General features: G+C 42.8%; 2 protein-coding genes across 2 annotated transcripts; one reads left to right on the forward strand and one right to left on the reverse strand.

Moving 5' to 3' along the window:
* Positions 1-10,240: 10,240 nt before the first annotated feature.
* On the reverse strand, positions 10,241-11,844 carry LOC106081026 (craniofacial development protein 1). Its single transcript, XM_013242697.2, has 2 exons — positions 10,711-11,844; positions 10,241-10,631 (listed from the first exon to the last, which is right to left on the reverse strand). Exons 1-2 carry the CDS (start codon positions 11,589-11,591, stop codon positions 10,538-10,540), a joined length of 975 nt encoding a protein of 324 aa, XP_013098151.2. The 5' UTR covers positions 11,592-11,844; the 3' UTR covers positions 10,241-10,537.
* Positions 11,845-12,858: 1,014 nt separating this feature from the next.
* Positions 12,859-14,854, forward strand: LOC106081023 (transmembrane protein 170B). Its single transcript, XM_013242692.2, has 2 exons — positions 12,859-13,070; positions 13,145-14,854. The coding sequence occupies exon 2, from the start codon at positions 13,628-13,630 to the stop codon at positions 14,015-14,017; it is 390 nt and encodes a 129-aa protein (XP_013098146.1). The 5' UTR covers positions 12,859-13,070; positions 13,145-13,627; the 3' UTR covers positions 14,018-14,854.
* The last annotated feature ends 2,430 nt before the right edge of the window (positions 14,855-17,284 follow it).

Here is a 17,284-nt window from a genome sequence, read left to right on the forward strand (position 1 = left end):
TCCACTGCAACAACAAAATACCAATTTTTGAGTAAATTTCAAAAAAAAAAGATTTTTATATATTGCACATTAGACTTTTTTTATATTTTTTTTTTGTTAAATTTTTCTCCTTTTTCTTTACTTCACAATTTTTTTCGTTATTTTTTTTTAATTTTCTTAATATAAGTTTTTTTTGTTTTTAATTTCTACCGCTCTTTGGTAGTTACTCCGAGCTAAGATGTTGAACAACTGATGCGAATGCCGTTATGAGTGTCAATATGTGTTAAAGTTTTGCTGTGAGTTAAGTTAGTTTTTTTTTGGCCACATTGTGTTTTTTTTTTAGTCTACACCGGTCGTTCGTCGCCATCGTCTTCGTTACATCCATGGCTCACACGCTTGGAATCACAATATGATATTATTATTTGCTCATTCATTCATAACCACTTCTGTTCCAATGAGGCTCTATGGCAAAACTTGGCTTTGTTGCCAATTATTGAGGTCTCCTGCTCAACAACGATTAGCGTAATTATGATTTTTATACCCTCCACCATAGGATGGGGGGTATACTAATTTCATCATTCTGTTTGTAACTACTCGAAATATTCGTCTGAGAACCCATAAAGTATAGATGTTCTTGAACCTCGCGACATTTTAAGTCGAGCTAGCCATGTCCGTCCGACTGTCCGTCCGTCTGTCTATCGAAAGCACGCTAACATCCGAAGGAGTAAAGCATGCAATTTTGCACAAATACTTCTTATTAGTGTAGGTCGGTTGGTATTGTAAATGGGCCATATCCGTCCATGTTTTGATATAGCTGCCATATAAACCGATCTTGGGTCTTTACTTCTTCAGCCTCTAGAGGGCGCAATTCTTATCCGATTTGAATGAAATTTTGCACGTAGTATTTTGTTAAGATATCCAACAACTGTACCAAGTATGGTTCAAATCGGTTCTTAGCCTGATATAGCTGTCAAAAAAACAAATCTGGGGACTTGACTCTTTGAGCTTCTAGAGGGCGCAATTCTTATCCGATTTGAATAGAATTTTGCACGTAGTATTTTGTTATGATATCCAACAACTGTGCCAAGTATAGTTCAAATCGTTTCATAACCTGATATAGCTGTTATATAAAACGATCTTGGGTCTTGACTTCTTGAGCCTCTAGAGTGCACAATTCATATCTGATTTGAATAGAATTTTGCACGTAGTATTTTGTAACGATATCCAACAACTGTGCCAAGTATGGTTCAAATCAGTCCATATCCTGATATAGCTGTCATATAAACCGATCTTGGGTCTTGACTTCTTGACTTCTTGAGCCTCTAGAGGGCGCAATTCTTATCCGATTTGGCTGCGATTTTGCAAGACATATTTTATTCTTACTTTCAACAACTGCGTCAAATAAGGTTCAAATCGGTTCATAATCTGATGTAGCTGCCATATAAACCGATCTTGGGTCTTGACTTCTTGAGCCTCTAGAGTGCGCAATTCTTATCCAATTAGAATGAAATTTTGCACGACGTGTTTTGCTATGATATCCAACAACTGTGTTAAGTATGGTTCAAATCGGTCTATAACCTGATATAGCTGTCAAAAAAACAAATCTGGGGACTTGACTTCTTGAGCCTCTAAAGGGCGCAATTCTTATACGATTTGGCTGAAACTTTGCAAGACGTATTTTATTCTTACTTTCAACAACTGTGTCAAATAAGGTTCAAATCGGTTCATAACCTGATATTGCTGTCATATAAACCGATCTTGGGTCTTGACTTCTTGAGCCTCTAGAGGGCGCAATTCTTATCCGATTTGAATGAAATTTGCACGTAGTATTTTGTTATGATATCCAACAACTGTGCCAAGTATGGTTCAAATCGGTCTATAACCTGATATAGCTGTCATATAAACCGACCTTGGATCTTAACTTCTTTAGCCTCTAGAGGGCGCAATTCCTATCCGATTTGGCTGAAACTTTGCAAGACGTATTTTATTCTTACTTTCAACAACTGTGCCAAGTATGGTTCAAATCGGTTCATAACCTGATATAGCTGTCATATCAACCGATCTTGGGTCTTAACTTCTTGATCATCTAGAGGTCGCAATTATTATCCGATTTGCCTGAAATTTTGTACGACGGATTCTCTCATGACCATCAACATAAGTGTTTAGTATGGTCTAAATCGGTGTATAACCCGACTCAGCACCCTTATAAATCTATCTCTCTTTTTTACTTCTTGAGCCCCCAAAGAGCGCAATTCTTATTCGAATTGGCTGACATTTTACACAGGTTTCCAACATATAATTTAATTGTGGTCCAAACCGGGCCATACCTTGATATCGCTCTAATAGCAGAGCAAATCTTTCCTTGCATCCTTTTTTTGCCTAAGAGGTGATGCCGGGAAAAGAACTCGACAAATGCGATCCATGGTGGAGGGTATATAAGATTCGGCCCGGCCGAGCTTAGCACGCTTTTACTTGTTTTTTTTTCATTTTTGATTTGTTTTTTTTTTTGGAGATTTCGGTATGAACTCTCCAGAAAATAGTGGCCGGTTCTTGATTTTTGATTTTCATAATATCTGTTTGTTGCCAAACAAAAGACTTAAGCAACAAACTTTTTTTATGAGCTGTTTAGGGCATATGCAAATTTTGAACTCATGAATGTGTAAACATGGATTCTTGTTTGAGGCGTTGTGTGGAGCGCATGTTTTGTTATTTCGCTCCGCAAGAATATTCTGTAACTCGTAATACATTCTTGTTGTTAGTTAATTTAGGAAAAAAAATTGAGACACTTAAGAATAGCTACGATAGTATTATCCATTATGAGGTTGATGAACTGCATCTGGTTCCAGTGGAGCGGCAAATCTAGGGCCCGGAAGTAGGCTTAGAATGGATTACAAAGACCTAAAAGCTGCGGGGGTGGTATCAGAACGTAGGCGGTTTCTACTACTGGGACCTGAACTGGTGGAGCCGCTGCCCCAGGCTCCACTAGCCGACAGACGACAGGTCAGCAGGTGGTTTTACGTAGTCAACTAGTTCGAGTCTTAAGGACAAGGTGGTGGTATCAGGTCGTAGCATGGTTTCTACTACTGAGACCTCAACTGGTGGAGCGGCTGCCCCAGGCGGCTAGACAGACGACAGGTCAGCAGGGGGTTTAGGCACCTGGTTCGAGTCTTAAGGACAAGGCCTACCTTCTCATGCCTATAATTTGCTTAGGTCATCGGCCTTCTCTGGCAAACCAACCCGCTCTTTAAGAGGTTGGCATAATAGAAGCCGCATCCTTCTTAGGTTTATTGAGAGGCTTGGTGGGAATGGTACTAAAACTCTCATCGATACACGATGGGCCCAACGACCAGTTTCAGAGCCCAAAAATCCATTTTGAAGCAATCTTCATAAAGTAAAAACAGTGTTCTATGCCTATGAGTTTGAAAAGGGAATACATTATGATAAGATAGAACGAATCTTGTGAGGATGTACTCCTGAAGGACTCATAAGACGTGGCTAATGCAACAGTAGTGAAAATTCTGAATCGTGACTGTGGTCCGATTTTTGCAAATAAATCTGCGCCATTCTAAGAGCGCTTCGGCGGCACTAAAGGTCCTTCTAATGGCAGGAGGATTTGAAGTGGTTCTTATCCAGGAACGCTAGGTGCGGTCTTAATCGATCCATAACCTGAAATAGCTCCCATATAAACCGATCTCCCGATTTGACTTCTTGAGCCTTTACCTATCGCAGATGTCATCAATGGGTGGGGGTCCTGATGCCATGACCATACAATCGTCGTATGTGATACAATCTCTATGACGTCGGGAGGGAATGTAATGGAGGATAGGTAGAGGTTAAACAGATATCACCCCGCCTTGGGGAACTCCCTGTTTCACTCTTCGGTGTTTCGATTCTCAATTCCATAAATGATTGGCGACCACACAGATAATTCAAGAACCAGCGTTTCAGTCCTGGCTGAAGGGACGTATGGTGATATTTTCAAATAGTCGAATACCTTCGATAGCTCCAGTGCCACGAGGACCGTCCTATCATATGGCCTGGGCTGATTGAAGCCACGGCAAATGTGTGCGATGTTGGCATGCAAAGCAATTGTTGTGCTATGCAGTCTTTGAAATCCATGGTGATGATCGGCGAATGGAAATTCTCCAACGAGGCTCGGGAGGAGTAGTCCCTCAAGAGTCTTGGAAACTGGTGAGAGTAGGCCGAACGGTCTGTACGACTCCCCCTAACTCGGGTCCTTTCCAGGCTTCAGTAGCGGGATCACTTTGCCCATCTTGCAGACACCGGACAGGTTGACGACAGTTGATGGTTGTCCATCGGCTCGAATACCACAGATATGATGAATGGCTCCCCTCCTAGCCCTGTCTCTCTTGGGACATACAATCAATCGACAGTTGAACAACCTGGCACATCTTTTCGGATCAGTCACGTCGCCAAAAGTGTCTGAGGTTCTGTCATCTCGGCTACCGGGGTTCGGGAGTTACATTGTTACCTAAGTTACATTGCTGCAAGTGTTCCAGCCACAAATTCCGCTTATGTTCGTTGACGACCTTGTTTATTTCCAGATTCAGCCCGCTGATTCTGGATTTAGTGGGGTCCGTGCAACGAATCCCGTCCCTCGTCTGCGAGTACCACTGCCTGCGCCGGGAAATTGTGCTGCACTTGGGGTATTCGTACGGCTGGTATAAAACGAGCGGCTGCTGCGTTAATGATGTCTCGGAATTTTCTTTCGGTAACTCCCACATTTGAGGGGGTTGCCAGTTCACTGAAGGCGATTGGTGTATTCTCTGAAGCCGACCCATTCGGCCTTCTTTTAATTGATAAACGTCCGGCGCTCAAAGGTTATAAGTCGAGTGGTATGGATGGAAGAAATGACGGCTTAGCAGGATACGGCACTCAGGAGATTGGGGGATGAAAAAAATGTTTGGCGAGATGCTGCACCTCCTCATAATCCTAGTGAGGAGCCTTCAATCTCCTCTGCCAAACTATGCTCCGCTGATCGTTACCTAGAGGAAAATGCCATGAAATGTGATGCACATTAAAGTTTCCTAGAACCAGACGATTATGGCCAGACAGTAGTCCACTTATGTCGGGCTTGTATGCTTGGTCATTAACTGGGTCACAACTACCAACCGGCGGTATATACACGTTGTATAGCTCTATCCGGCAGTACCAGACCTGAATGCTATCCCCATACACTCCACATTGAGATCACTTTTGCCAGGGGCGAAGGTGAATCCCCCACCTACCTAACACATTCCAGTTGTTCTGGAACGTGTTAAGTAGTTCATAGACTCATTCCAGAAAAAAGTTGTCTACATAGAGCGGTGTACCTGGTACGTTGTCTTTAGTGTCGCTCATAATCAAAAGAACCGATCAGTATCAGAACTTCGAAATGCGCTTGGTGCCCTCTATACTCAAACTGAGTATAGAGAGCGATATTCTTTTCTCCAGAGTTCAGCACCAGTTCCCAATACCTTCCCGAATTTCCTGTGAATACGACCTTCCTACAGAGTCCAATGATAGATCGGACCATCGATTATACTACCCTGTCCTTAGCCCTCAACTCGTGATTATTAAGTTCCTGCAAAAGGAGAACACTATTTATTTTCCTCTCATCGACATTCCTTTTCCTGTCTAAAACTATGCCCACATATACTTATTGTGAGATAGCGGAACTTGACCCCGAGTAAGAGAGGTCCCCTGACCGAGAGGCGCCCTTTATGTTCCTTCCCCTGATATCAATAGCAGTGAAAGACAATTTCCCCAACTTCCTGCTTACACGCCCTCCCTCCAGGCCCTAATGCCAGACCAGACACTCGTGTATGAGAATCCATCGGACCACAGCAATGTTTAGATTCCTAAGATAGCGGAACTATGACCTTTGGAGAAGTAGCAACGTGGCCAAAGGGCCCCTCTTAGCACCACACCGTGCACATATTAAGATTCCCGGGATAGCGGAACAACATCGCGTGTAGATAGGTTAAACCGAGTATTGACAATGCGAGTTTCGTTGCCACAGAGATCGGTCCTATGGACCGGAACGAGCTTACTCATCTTTAGGAGTTTGACAAGGATCGCTACCTCCACATGCAATGTGGCTACATCATGTAGGACAGGTCTACACATGATAGTGGAAGTACAGCCCATGTAGGACCGATCTCTTGACCAAGAGGTGCCCTCCATATTGTAACCGTGTATTGAGGGCGCTTTTTTTTTGCCCAGAGATCAGCACCCGTGCCCAACACCTTCCCGAACTTCTTGCGAGGAAGCCCTGACTCTAGAGCTCAATGACCTGGTGAGAATCAATCGAATCACAGCAATATGCATCGATTATACCACTCCTGGCCTAGGCCCTGCTTATTTAGTTCCAACAGAAGTACACCACATTCAATTTCCCTCACCCCGTAATGCCTTTTTCAGTCTACATAGCACTATGCCCACATTTTTTTGATACCCAAGGTGGCGGAACTACATCCCGTGTAGAACCAGTCCCCTCACCGAGGGGCGCGCTCTAAGCACTGCTACGCCCATATATTAATACTCCCGAGATAACGGAACTACATCCCGTGTAGAACAGGTCAAATTGTCGAGGATTGCCTCTAATACTCAAACAGAATATGCAGAGCGCTGTTCCCTGCCCTAGTTGTAGTTGTTGTTGTAGCCACATTTTCATGTGGAGTTGGCGATCCTCTACAAGCTCTTATAGACGAGCAAGCTCGTTCCGGTCTATACGACCGATCGCCGCGGGAACATGGTGACCATTGGTTATTTAAAGACGTCAATAACCCGCCTGGTCGTATCGAGCATCATTGGTACTCAGTATTTAAGCAAGAGCCGGTGCAGCCCAGAGGTATGAGGCTGGGTCTACTGCCAGTATTCGGTAAAACACAGTGCCTAAAAAATCCACTCATGAAGCCGATGGACACAAAGTCGAGCCTTTCGTAACGTTGCAGGTTGTTGTAGCCACATTGGTTGTTGTTGTTGTATCAGTGTGTTGTACACCGAGGCGGCAGCCTTTCCCGATAAAGGATTCCGTCGGGTCAATCCGGTACATACAACCGGCTGCCATGGGATTGAGCCACTTTGGTATAAGGAGGTAGCGATCGTCGTCAAGCTCCATAGGTGAGCAAGCTCGTTCCAGTCCATAAGACCGATCTCTGCGAGAACGTTATGGTCATTGCTTATAAAACTCGCCTTATCATATGGATTATTACAGGCACTCTGTATTTAAGCAAGAGCCAGTGCCGCCCGGCCTCTTACTAACTCTCCGCTCGGTATCAATGATTGCCCGCGACTGCGATTACAGCTATTCCGTATACAAAGCATTCCATAACCCGCAACCTGTGGGCGCTGAGCTTCTAATGATGACTATGAACACCCCCGGCACGGGTTAGCTGTGAGCACCACACAGGCTGGAGCATTGTGGTCCGATTTGTGTGGTATTCATCGCTGTTACGGAAGCTTAGCTGAGAGCTACCGGGCGCGTCCACAGGTTACAGATAGTGGAATGCTCCATATGGAGTAGTTGCAACAACAGTCGCGGACTATCAGCATTATGGAGCGGAGAGTCTCAGTGAGAGGTCGGCCGGCACCGGCTCTTGCACAAATACTGAGTGCCTATGATGGTCGATATGAAAAGGCGGGTTAGTTGAGCACCAATTGGATATCCACATTGAAACAAATTATCTGAAAGGCCGTATGGCACCAGCACCCCCAAACAGCACTTTTTTCCTGACCGTACCAGCATAGAGCTCACATAAAATAAGAAAGTGAAAAAAGGCACAGCGAAGCGGGCCCCGTCCAGCTAGTACCTTCTATATAAACCGAACTCCCGATTTACTTCTTGAGCCCTTACAAGCCGAAATTTTTTCCGATTTAGCCGAAATTTTTCACGTTGTGTTTTGTTATGATTTTCAACAACTGAGCCAATGGTCATCTTGTTCCCGCGGCGTCGGCCCTTTGGACCGGAACGAGCTTGCTCATCTGCAGGAGCATGACGAGGATCGCCACCTCCTCATGCTAATGTGGTTACAACAAACAACAACTATAAACACCACACAAATCAGATGTTAGAGTTCCAACCCTTGTGGTGTTCATAGCCATCTTGTGACGGGCAGGTGATATACGGTGGTATATCGTGGCATGTAAGGGAGCTATCAAAAACATCGAAATCTATCGGCCCATTCAAAACACCCGGGCATCAAGAAATGTTGGTCGCTAACACAGACTAACGAGGATCTCATGGACGATGTCCGGTGGCGTGTAAGGGAGAGCTATCAATAACATCGGAATCTATCGACCTTTTCAAAACACCCGGGCATCAAATGTTGGTCGCAAATACAGACTCACGAGGATCTCATGGTCGATACCCGATGGCGTGTAAGGGAGCTATCAAAAACATCGAAATCTATCGGCCCATTCAAAACACCCGGGCATCAAGAAATGTTGGTCGCTAACACAAACTAACGAGGATCTCATGGCCGATATCCGATGGCGTGTAAGGGAGGGCTACCAATAACATCGGAATCTATAACCCATTTAACACATCCGAGCATCAAGAATTGTCGGTCGCAAAAACAGACTCACGAGGAATTCATGGCCGATATCCGATGGCGTGTAAGGGAGGGCTATCAATAACGTCGGAATCTATAGGTCCATTCAACACATCCGAGCATCAAGAAATGTTGGTCGCTAACACAGACTAACGAGGATCTCATGGACGATATCCGATGGCGTGTAAGGGAGGGCTATCAATAACATCGGAATCTATATGTCCATTCATCACATGCGAGCATCAAGAATTGTCGGTCGCAAATACAGACTCACGAGGATCTCATGGCCGATATCCGATGACGTGTAAGGGAGCTATCAAAAACATCGAAATCTATCGGCCCATTTAACACATCCGAGCATCAAAAAATGTTGGTCGCAAACACAGACCCAGGAGGATTTCATGGCCGATTTCACTTCGCTCTTGTACTTGTCAATCAGAAATTGACCTCCCCTGGAATACCAGAAATCTGATTCAATTACGATCCGACAGATGTACCCGCCTTAACTCCTTTAGAGCAAGGATAGACGTCGACGTGCAGTATGTATGTCCCGATTATGACTAGGGACCACATGACACACGTGACCTGTTTAATTGGCCAGCCAGGCCCATATCCCTTTGGACGCACCCCATCTTAGTCCCAGAGTTCCTGAATCTGGATAGTCAACAGAATCGAGCAAACGGAAGATAAAACACAACACACTGCTAAAACAACCCGGCGCGTGATACCTATTACCTCCACACAGGCTGGGCCTTTCAGCTCCGATCTGTGTGGTGTTCATTGTTACCACGAGAAGCTTAGCTGCGAGCTACCTGGCGCGTCCACAGGTTGCGGATGGTGGAATGCTCCACTTGGAGGCCACCGTAGCGCAGAGGTTAGCATGTCCGTCTATGACGCTGAACGCCTGAGTTCGAATCCTGGCGAGACCATCAGAAAAAATTTTCAGTGGTGGTTTTCCCCTCCCAATGCTGGCAACAATTGTGAGGTACTATGCCATGTAAAACTTCTCTCCATAGAGGAGAAAAAAGGTGGCCCCTTATCATTGAGCTTAAACTTCAATCGGACTGCACTCATTGATATGTGAGAAGTTTGCCCCTGTTCCTTAGTGGAATGTTCATGGGCAAAATTTGCATTTGCAACGACAGTCGCGGACAATCAGCGGTATCGAACGGAGAGTCTCAGAGAAAGGCCAGACGGCACCGGCTCTTGCATAAATACTGAGTGCCTATGATGTTCGATATGACAAGGCGTGTCATTGGCGCCTTTAAATAACCAATGGTTACCATGTTCCCGCGGCGATCGGGTTTTCGGACCGGAACGAGCCTGCTCACCTATAAGAGCTAGACGAGGAACGCTACTTCCACATATAGACATGTGGCTACAACAACAACAACATCAACTTGTTAAGCAGCAACCATGGGCTAAGGCAATGTTATAAGATTATCCGTAAATTTATTCAAGCATTGTCATAGAAAAAAATGTTCCCCACGTTCTTTTAAAACAACTTGTATTCCTAGGGAAGGTTATAATACTACTGACATAATTTCCAATGGTATAGCAAGAGGCCAAATTTTAACATTAAGTCGTTATTTTTCTAATCTAACCAGACCCTCTATATAAATAAAACTCAATAGTTATTTCTTTGTATTGTAATATATGTATAATATCGTATTTTTATACTTTTTTAATGCTTTAAAAAAGGATGAACACAAATGTATTATATGAGAAATAGACATTCTGAATTGATGGTATGTATAATTAAAATTATGGAATATTTCGAATAATAATTATGAAAGAAATAATAATAAAAATGACATACATACATTGAAATTAATGTACAATTGAAAGAGGACTACCTTAACTTTTCCATTTTCTTCTTGTTAATAATAAGGTATGCGCATATGTATTGTATGTAAGCTAAGGACTATAGTTTAGTAGTTACTTATACCTGATCAGTTGAATTGAGTACATTATGCAGTACATCCGATTAGATGTAGACATATTCAGAGAGGACGCCTTGAAGATTGTCTTAGATTTTTCTCAATTTCGAATTGTCTCAAGTCGGTGCGTTGCAAAAAGTCTTGACGTTCCAAATAGCTGGAAAAGAGTAGTGAAACAGTTTGTGAAATGATGTTGGATGTAAATGTAAAAAAAATGTGTAAATGCCATTGCTTACCCATCCTTGCCTTTATTGAATGTCTGCAATTCTTCCTCAATGCCTTCGTCACTTTTGAAACTTTTCCAATCCATTTGGGATTTTTCCAGCACTGAAATTTTCTTCTTCTTGCCTATTTGATTGAGCAGAGAACCAAGTCCTCCGCCCGAAGATGAACCCACTGCTGATCTCTTGAGACCGGCTCCCGGCATAATGCGTCCGAATGGTTGCATTTTTGGTGCTGAGGTAGCGGCAGCCTTATTCTCTTTAATACTTGAAGCATCGATTTCATTTTGCACACGTATCTCTTCACCCGCAAAGTCTAAAACCTGGGTTACAGTAACCTTTTTGGGTTCTTCTTTGTTTTGTATACTGGTTTCTTTAGTCTTAGTATTTTGTTCAAGTTTTCCATTATTTGAGGTACTTGGGTTATGTTGACTCCTCGCGGAGGAACCATTGGATTTGTTTTCCACTTTAGCGTCTGGCTTTACATCCTTTAGAAAGTCTGCCCATAAGGCATTTGTTCTGGACTTGTCTTCCTCATCGGAATCCAAAGTGTCTTTTTCAATACTTTTACCACCACCATTTGTATGGGGGTCGCCCTCAGTTCTCCGTGTACTTCGCTTGCCTGCTTGTACATTGTGACCCTTCTCTATTGAACCTTCATCGTCGGAGTCCTCCTCTTTGTGGGCTTTTCTCTTTTTACCAATCTTTTTTGTCAATTTTTTACCTTTTCTGACATTCCGTTTGGTAGAAACGCCGCCTCCTTCCTCTGGTTGCTCCTCGCTTTCACTGTCATCACCATTAGACTCTTCTTCGCTGACAGACTCGCCGGCACCCTCAGGACGGAAATCCTCATCACTTTCATCCGAGTCTGAAGCGTAATCCTTTTCTTTGTTCATTTTATTGATGTCCTGATGTGCTATTATGTATACCTCTATTGGCAATTAGCAAAAAAATCTATGCAGACGAGCATAAAACTTCGTATTCCACGCGAAATGCTTATATGCTTTTTGTTAACAGAGTACGGAGGCGGACACGCACAATAGCAAAGCCGTATGAAATATCGAATAGAATGCCGTCGAAAGCTTCAAACGTTTGTATGGTCTCACAATTAATGGAATTTAAGATATTTCACTTTCACCTTTATTTAAGTAGGATTTCAATACTTTTATAATGAAAAATGTAAAATTGAATCCGATAAACGCATATAAAAAGCCGGTTTACTTAAATGTTTTTATAACGGCGACATAAATCAAACGACTTGGCTCATCATTTTGACATTTTGTGATGCCACCTGAATTCAATTCATGGTGATGCCACCCGAATTCCTTTTTTTTTTGGGTAAAAAGTAATTTTTAAATTAGGGTTTTGTTAGAAAAGATCGCTTGCTCAATAAAAATAAAAAAAGGGATAAAATGACTATCACAATTGTACAATATATCCAAAATAAAGATAACTGGAAATGCACCAACAAGCCCTGTGCAATAATGCTGTGCTCCACTTATATGATGAGGTGACTCACTCAAGCATCAATTTTCCTATTATGAAATTTACAAGCGTACAAAAACCGTACCCTATTCCAGGGATACATTCCATCGGACATCTGTAAACAACCTATTTAGACGATTTCAGAGAATACACCAAACGCCGCTTCAGTAGGCTGCCACCTCCCTCAGATGTACATATTGCCTAGAAGAAGTTCCAAAACGCAGCATTCGCTAACTTTTTACCAAATGCCATGAAAATTCCATTCAGGAAAAGAGTCAAACTTCTCACATATCAGTGAATACAGTTCGATTCAAGTATAAGCTCAATGATAGCGGGCTTACATTTTATAATAGAGTCCGAACGGCGTGGCATATGGAGGGGGGCAATTTTGTTACACTTTTTTCATACTCCTTTTCTACGCAAAATTTCCTTTGAGTACTATATTGCCCCCTTATCGCTTGATTAAAGGAAAGTCCTCAGGCCCGAGCCCAAAACGGATTTCATACTCGTTTTCCTGGAGCCATTTTAGGGTAGTATGCAAAAAATTTTGCCGTTTTTTAGGTAAACCTCACTTCGGCCTTATCTTTAAATGCCAACGTCCTATTAGATGTGTTATATCTGTGACCTTTACGATTTCGTACCAAGTTTTACCATCACTGACTTTGCCAAAAACAAAAACGTGTCAGCTGTTCACAAAGTGTCAAATTCCACAGCAAAAAAACGAAATTTTCTTTATAAAAACAATATAAAAAAATAAGCAATAAACAACAAATAACGAGAATTGATGTAAAATAATTGTAATTTCAAGCACTCAGCTATAACCATCACATCAACATAATGGTCATTGGGAGGGGAAAATACCAAATCAACAAATTAAGGACATTTAAGTGGTCAGTTGTGAAAGGGCATGTATTGTGGTAGTGCTGAATTAATAATGTGTGTGAATTCTTACACTCTTTTGCAGATCTTTATCTAACAATAATGCAAAGAAGGTCAATTCATATGATTCACATGTCAAAACGTCTTTGGAAACGTCGTTGTTTTTATCAAACTCACAAAACAAGACCCCAACATAAAAGGCAAGCCTATTGCCGAGCGTTAAGCTTCATCCATTCCAGCAGCTGGCGAGAAGGAAGAAATATTTGATTAGGCGCATCAGAAGAGAATCACCAAAGCCAAAACAAGCACAAGTGCGAATTGAAACTTGGTATACTGTGATACTTAAAACAAACGACGCCCATCATACTTCCTAAGTGTTGAGTGTATAGAGGACGGCTTCATCATTATACGACAACTGCTGAAGGAACAAATACTACGACTTTTAGCTATTACCTCTCTCACATTGTCTCTGTCATCGTCATCATCCATAACCGCCAAACTGTTGTCATTTTTCCATACATCTAGGGAGACTGGAATCCCTGTTGGCAGTAGATTCTCCTCCTTTGTCATGCCGTCATTTGTCGATGATGATGAATTGGATACAATTGCCGATGTTATGGGCCTACGTTCACAGGCCAGACTGGATAATTTTCGCGAAATGTGGTATCACATCTTCTTGTGGGCCCTCTTCTCATCCATTTTCATACACACATGCGCCGCCGTAGTGGCGTTTGTAACGCTGCGAAAGCATAAATTCGGAAGATTCTTTTCAATATTAATCTTGGTTATGGGCTTCCTTTCGCCGGCATTGAGCGGTATTATAAGCAGCGCTGTCATTGCTTTTGTTCATCGTGCCTCCAGCCTGCCTATGTCACCCATTTACGCCATGGTCTGGGGTGTGGGACAAACGCTGGTCTCGGCCTGTTTGGGATTCACACGTATACTGGCCACATTGTAAATAATAGACACTCATACATACTTAGCTCCTACATACATACATACATATACTCATGCATTTGTTCATCATATACAGACACATCCAGATATTGTTATGTATTTGATTTGATCCTTATTTTTGTGTGTTTTCTCATTGGCATTGTTCCAAAACGCTAAGAGAAACTATACACATTCGATAAACTACCATGCCAAGCAGAATTTCGAATGTAGTCACATTTATTTTCAAGGTTAATTTAGTTAGAGTTATTGGTATGCCCAGATTTTGTTGGAGACCCTAACTATGGATTGTTTTCAATTATGGCCAACTTTTATCAAAGATACATTTCTAATATGGGCCTATATTGTTTCTTGTAATTCTTTACTCAAAACATATCCCCATAAAAAAACAACATCGCTCCCTCCTCCCATTGCCTCATTTGATCTTTGTAAATTTGTATAATCTTGAAAAATGTAGTTTTTTAGAAAACAAAAACCATGTATTTTTCCAGATCTTTTTTTTTTTTGTTTTTCTTTGTCAGTGGTAAATTTTCCAATTCTGAAGCAATAGCCAAACCTATGTACGATCACGAAAATATTATATAGTATACATATACATACATACAATTATTAATCATAAACTTACAACATTACCAATAATTGTGTAGAGCGAACACCAAAAAAAAAAAAACATAAAAAAAGCCATTGTAACCGAAATGATAAAATGACATCAATATAATATATGATGAAAACAAAATCCACATGCATTCAGACAAACTCATCGGTTTTATTGATACATATAAATATAATTAGAGAACTAAATTTAAAATTTAATAATAATAATAAATAAATTAAAGTGAAACTATTGTCCAAGTTTTTGATACTTGCGTCTGACAGTCATATTGGCAGTCATTTTGTCGAGCATCGAGAAAGATATAAGGCGTGAAAAAGTAGTCTGAGAAAGACAATGAAGCTCCAAGCCGATACCAAACCACAACAATTAAGAGAGAATCGAATATGTTGCTGAAGACATAAGGAAGTCAAACCGTCTATTGGGCCTGGTGGGAATATCAGTCTTTCAGCGTCCACCCAGATAATACGCGACGTATGAAAAATGTATCGCTTTGTTGCTTTTCGGAAGCAGGGAGGATCTGCAGACCAAAGAATCATATAGAATGATCTCTCCCCTATTCCGGAAAGGGATAACTATGAGCACCACAAGGGCAGGTAGCTGTAATTGCAGTCGCGGATAATCAGCGGTATCGAGTGGAGAGTTCCCGTGAGAGGCCGGACGGCACTGGCTCTTACTTAAATACTGAATATGACAAGGTATTGCCATCTTTAAATAACTAATGACCATCCCGTTCACACGCCGATTGGTTCCATGGACCGGAAGGAGCTTGCTCACCTATAGGAGCTGGACGAAGATCGTCACCTCTACATGCAAATGTGGCTACAACAATAACATATCTCTCCTATACCTGGTCGCAAAGATGCTTAGGGTCCTAGCCAGGGGTGACGATTCTTCTTTCAGCAGAATATCACACGAGTCCTGTAAAATGCACAGCATGACAACTGCACTACAGTCTAAATCCCCGGCACGGGATATCTGTGAGCACCATACAGGCTGGAACATTAGGCTCCAATTTTTGTAGTGGTCATTATTGTCACGAGAAGTTTAGCTGCGAGCTACCGGGCGCGAAGTAGCTGCAATGGCAGTCGCGGACAATCTTAGTGAGATGTCGGCCGGCACCGGCTCTTACCAATATACTGAGTGCATATGGTGCTTCATATGAAGAGGCAAGTTATTGGCGCCTTTAAATAACCAATGACCAACTTATTCTCGCGCCGATCGGCCCTTTGGACTGGAACGAAATTGCTCACCTACAGGAGCTTGACGAGAATCGCCACCTCCATATGAATTTGTGGATACAACAAGATTCTTTCAATGAAAGACTCCATCGGGCCAATCCGCTAAGTAGAACCGGCTGCCATGGGAAAACATTTTTACATGGCATAGTACCTCACAAATGTTCCCAGCATAAGGAGGGGTTCGAAACCAAGCGTTCTCATCGTCGGACAATGTGTCCCCTCCGAACTTTCCCGGGCGGCAACAATAGCATCCCAGACCCAATATTGCAAGAATGACAAACTTCCCGGCTCTTGCGATTGAATTGCAACGGACTCCGAGGCAAGATCGACGAGATAGTAGATTTTATGAGTCGGAACCAACTCCTGCAGCTTGCACAGTTGTAATCGGTACAATGTGCTACGTAAGGATTGCTTAAGGAGTGGAGGTGGGGGATTGGCCTACGTTATACATCATTCCGTACAATATAGACCCATTTCGCTTGCGTCTGGCGCTACTGACCCCTATATGGAATGTCTGGTGATAGCAGTCTAGTCCGGTACTGCCGAGATAGAGCTATACAACGTGTACATACCGCCGGTTGGTAGCTGTGTCCCAATTAATGGGCAAGTTTACAACCCCGACATAAGTGGGTGTAAATGAAGATGCCTCCTTTAAGATTGCGAGGAGGTGCAGCAGCCCACTAGATATTTCCATTGCATCCCCTCCCTGATCTCTTGAGTGATGTATCCTGGCAAGCCGTCTTCTCTTTGGGGCAGATCACCTTCCCATAGTTCTCACCATCGACCGACCACCCGACTTCATGCCTCCGAACGCCGAACGTTTATCAATCAGAAGAAGGCCGATTGGGCTGGATTCAGAGAATACACCAATCGCTGCAGAGAGGAAATTCTGAGACATCACTAACGCAGCAGCCGCTCGCTTTATACCAGCCCGTCAAATTGGTACCGGTGTAGACAAGCTGTGATCTACTTTTTAGGTCACTCTCGAACCCCGGTAGAGGGGATGACAGGACGTCAGTCACTTTTGGCGACGTAATTGTAACTGATCCTAAGATATGCTCTAGGTTTTTCAACCGTCAATTTATTGAGCATCACGAGAGTGACAAGGCGAAGAGGCATTCGTCGTATCCGTGGTCAAAGGAAAGTCATCACAATTTACCGTGGACAAAGTAAGAAATGTTATCCGTGACGCTAACTATCCAAGGCGTTGGGCCCCTACGAAATCTCTACACTGATGATGAAGAATCTGGATCTACCTGAGGTTGAGAACCTTACAACTGTTCTCAACCTGTCTCTGAACACTCTTATAGTATCCGATATCTGAAGATGGACAGGGTGCTCCCGCTACTGAAGTCTGAAAGGAACCCGAGTAAAGGGGAGTCGTACAGACCGATCTTCCTACTCTCAGCAGTAGCCAAGA

The sequence above is a fragment of the Stomoxys calcitrans genome, chromosome 5 (assembly GCF_963082655.1).
Source record: "Stomoxys calcitrans chromosome 5, idStoCalc2.1, whole genome shotgun sequence".
Classification (NCBI taxonomy): domain Eukaryota; kingdom Metazoa; phylum Arthropoda; class Insecta; order Diptera; family Muscidae; genus Stomoxys; species Stomoxys calcitrans.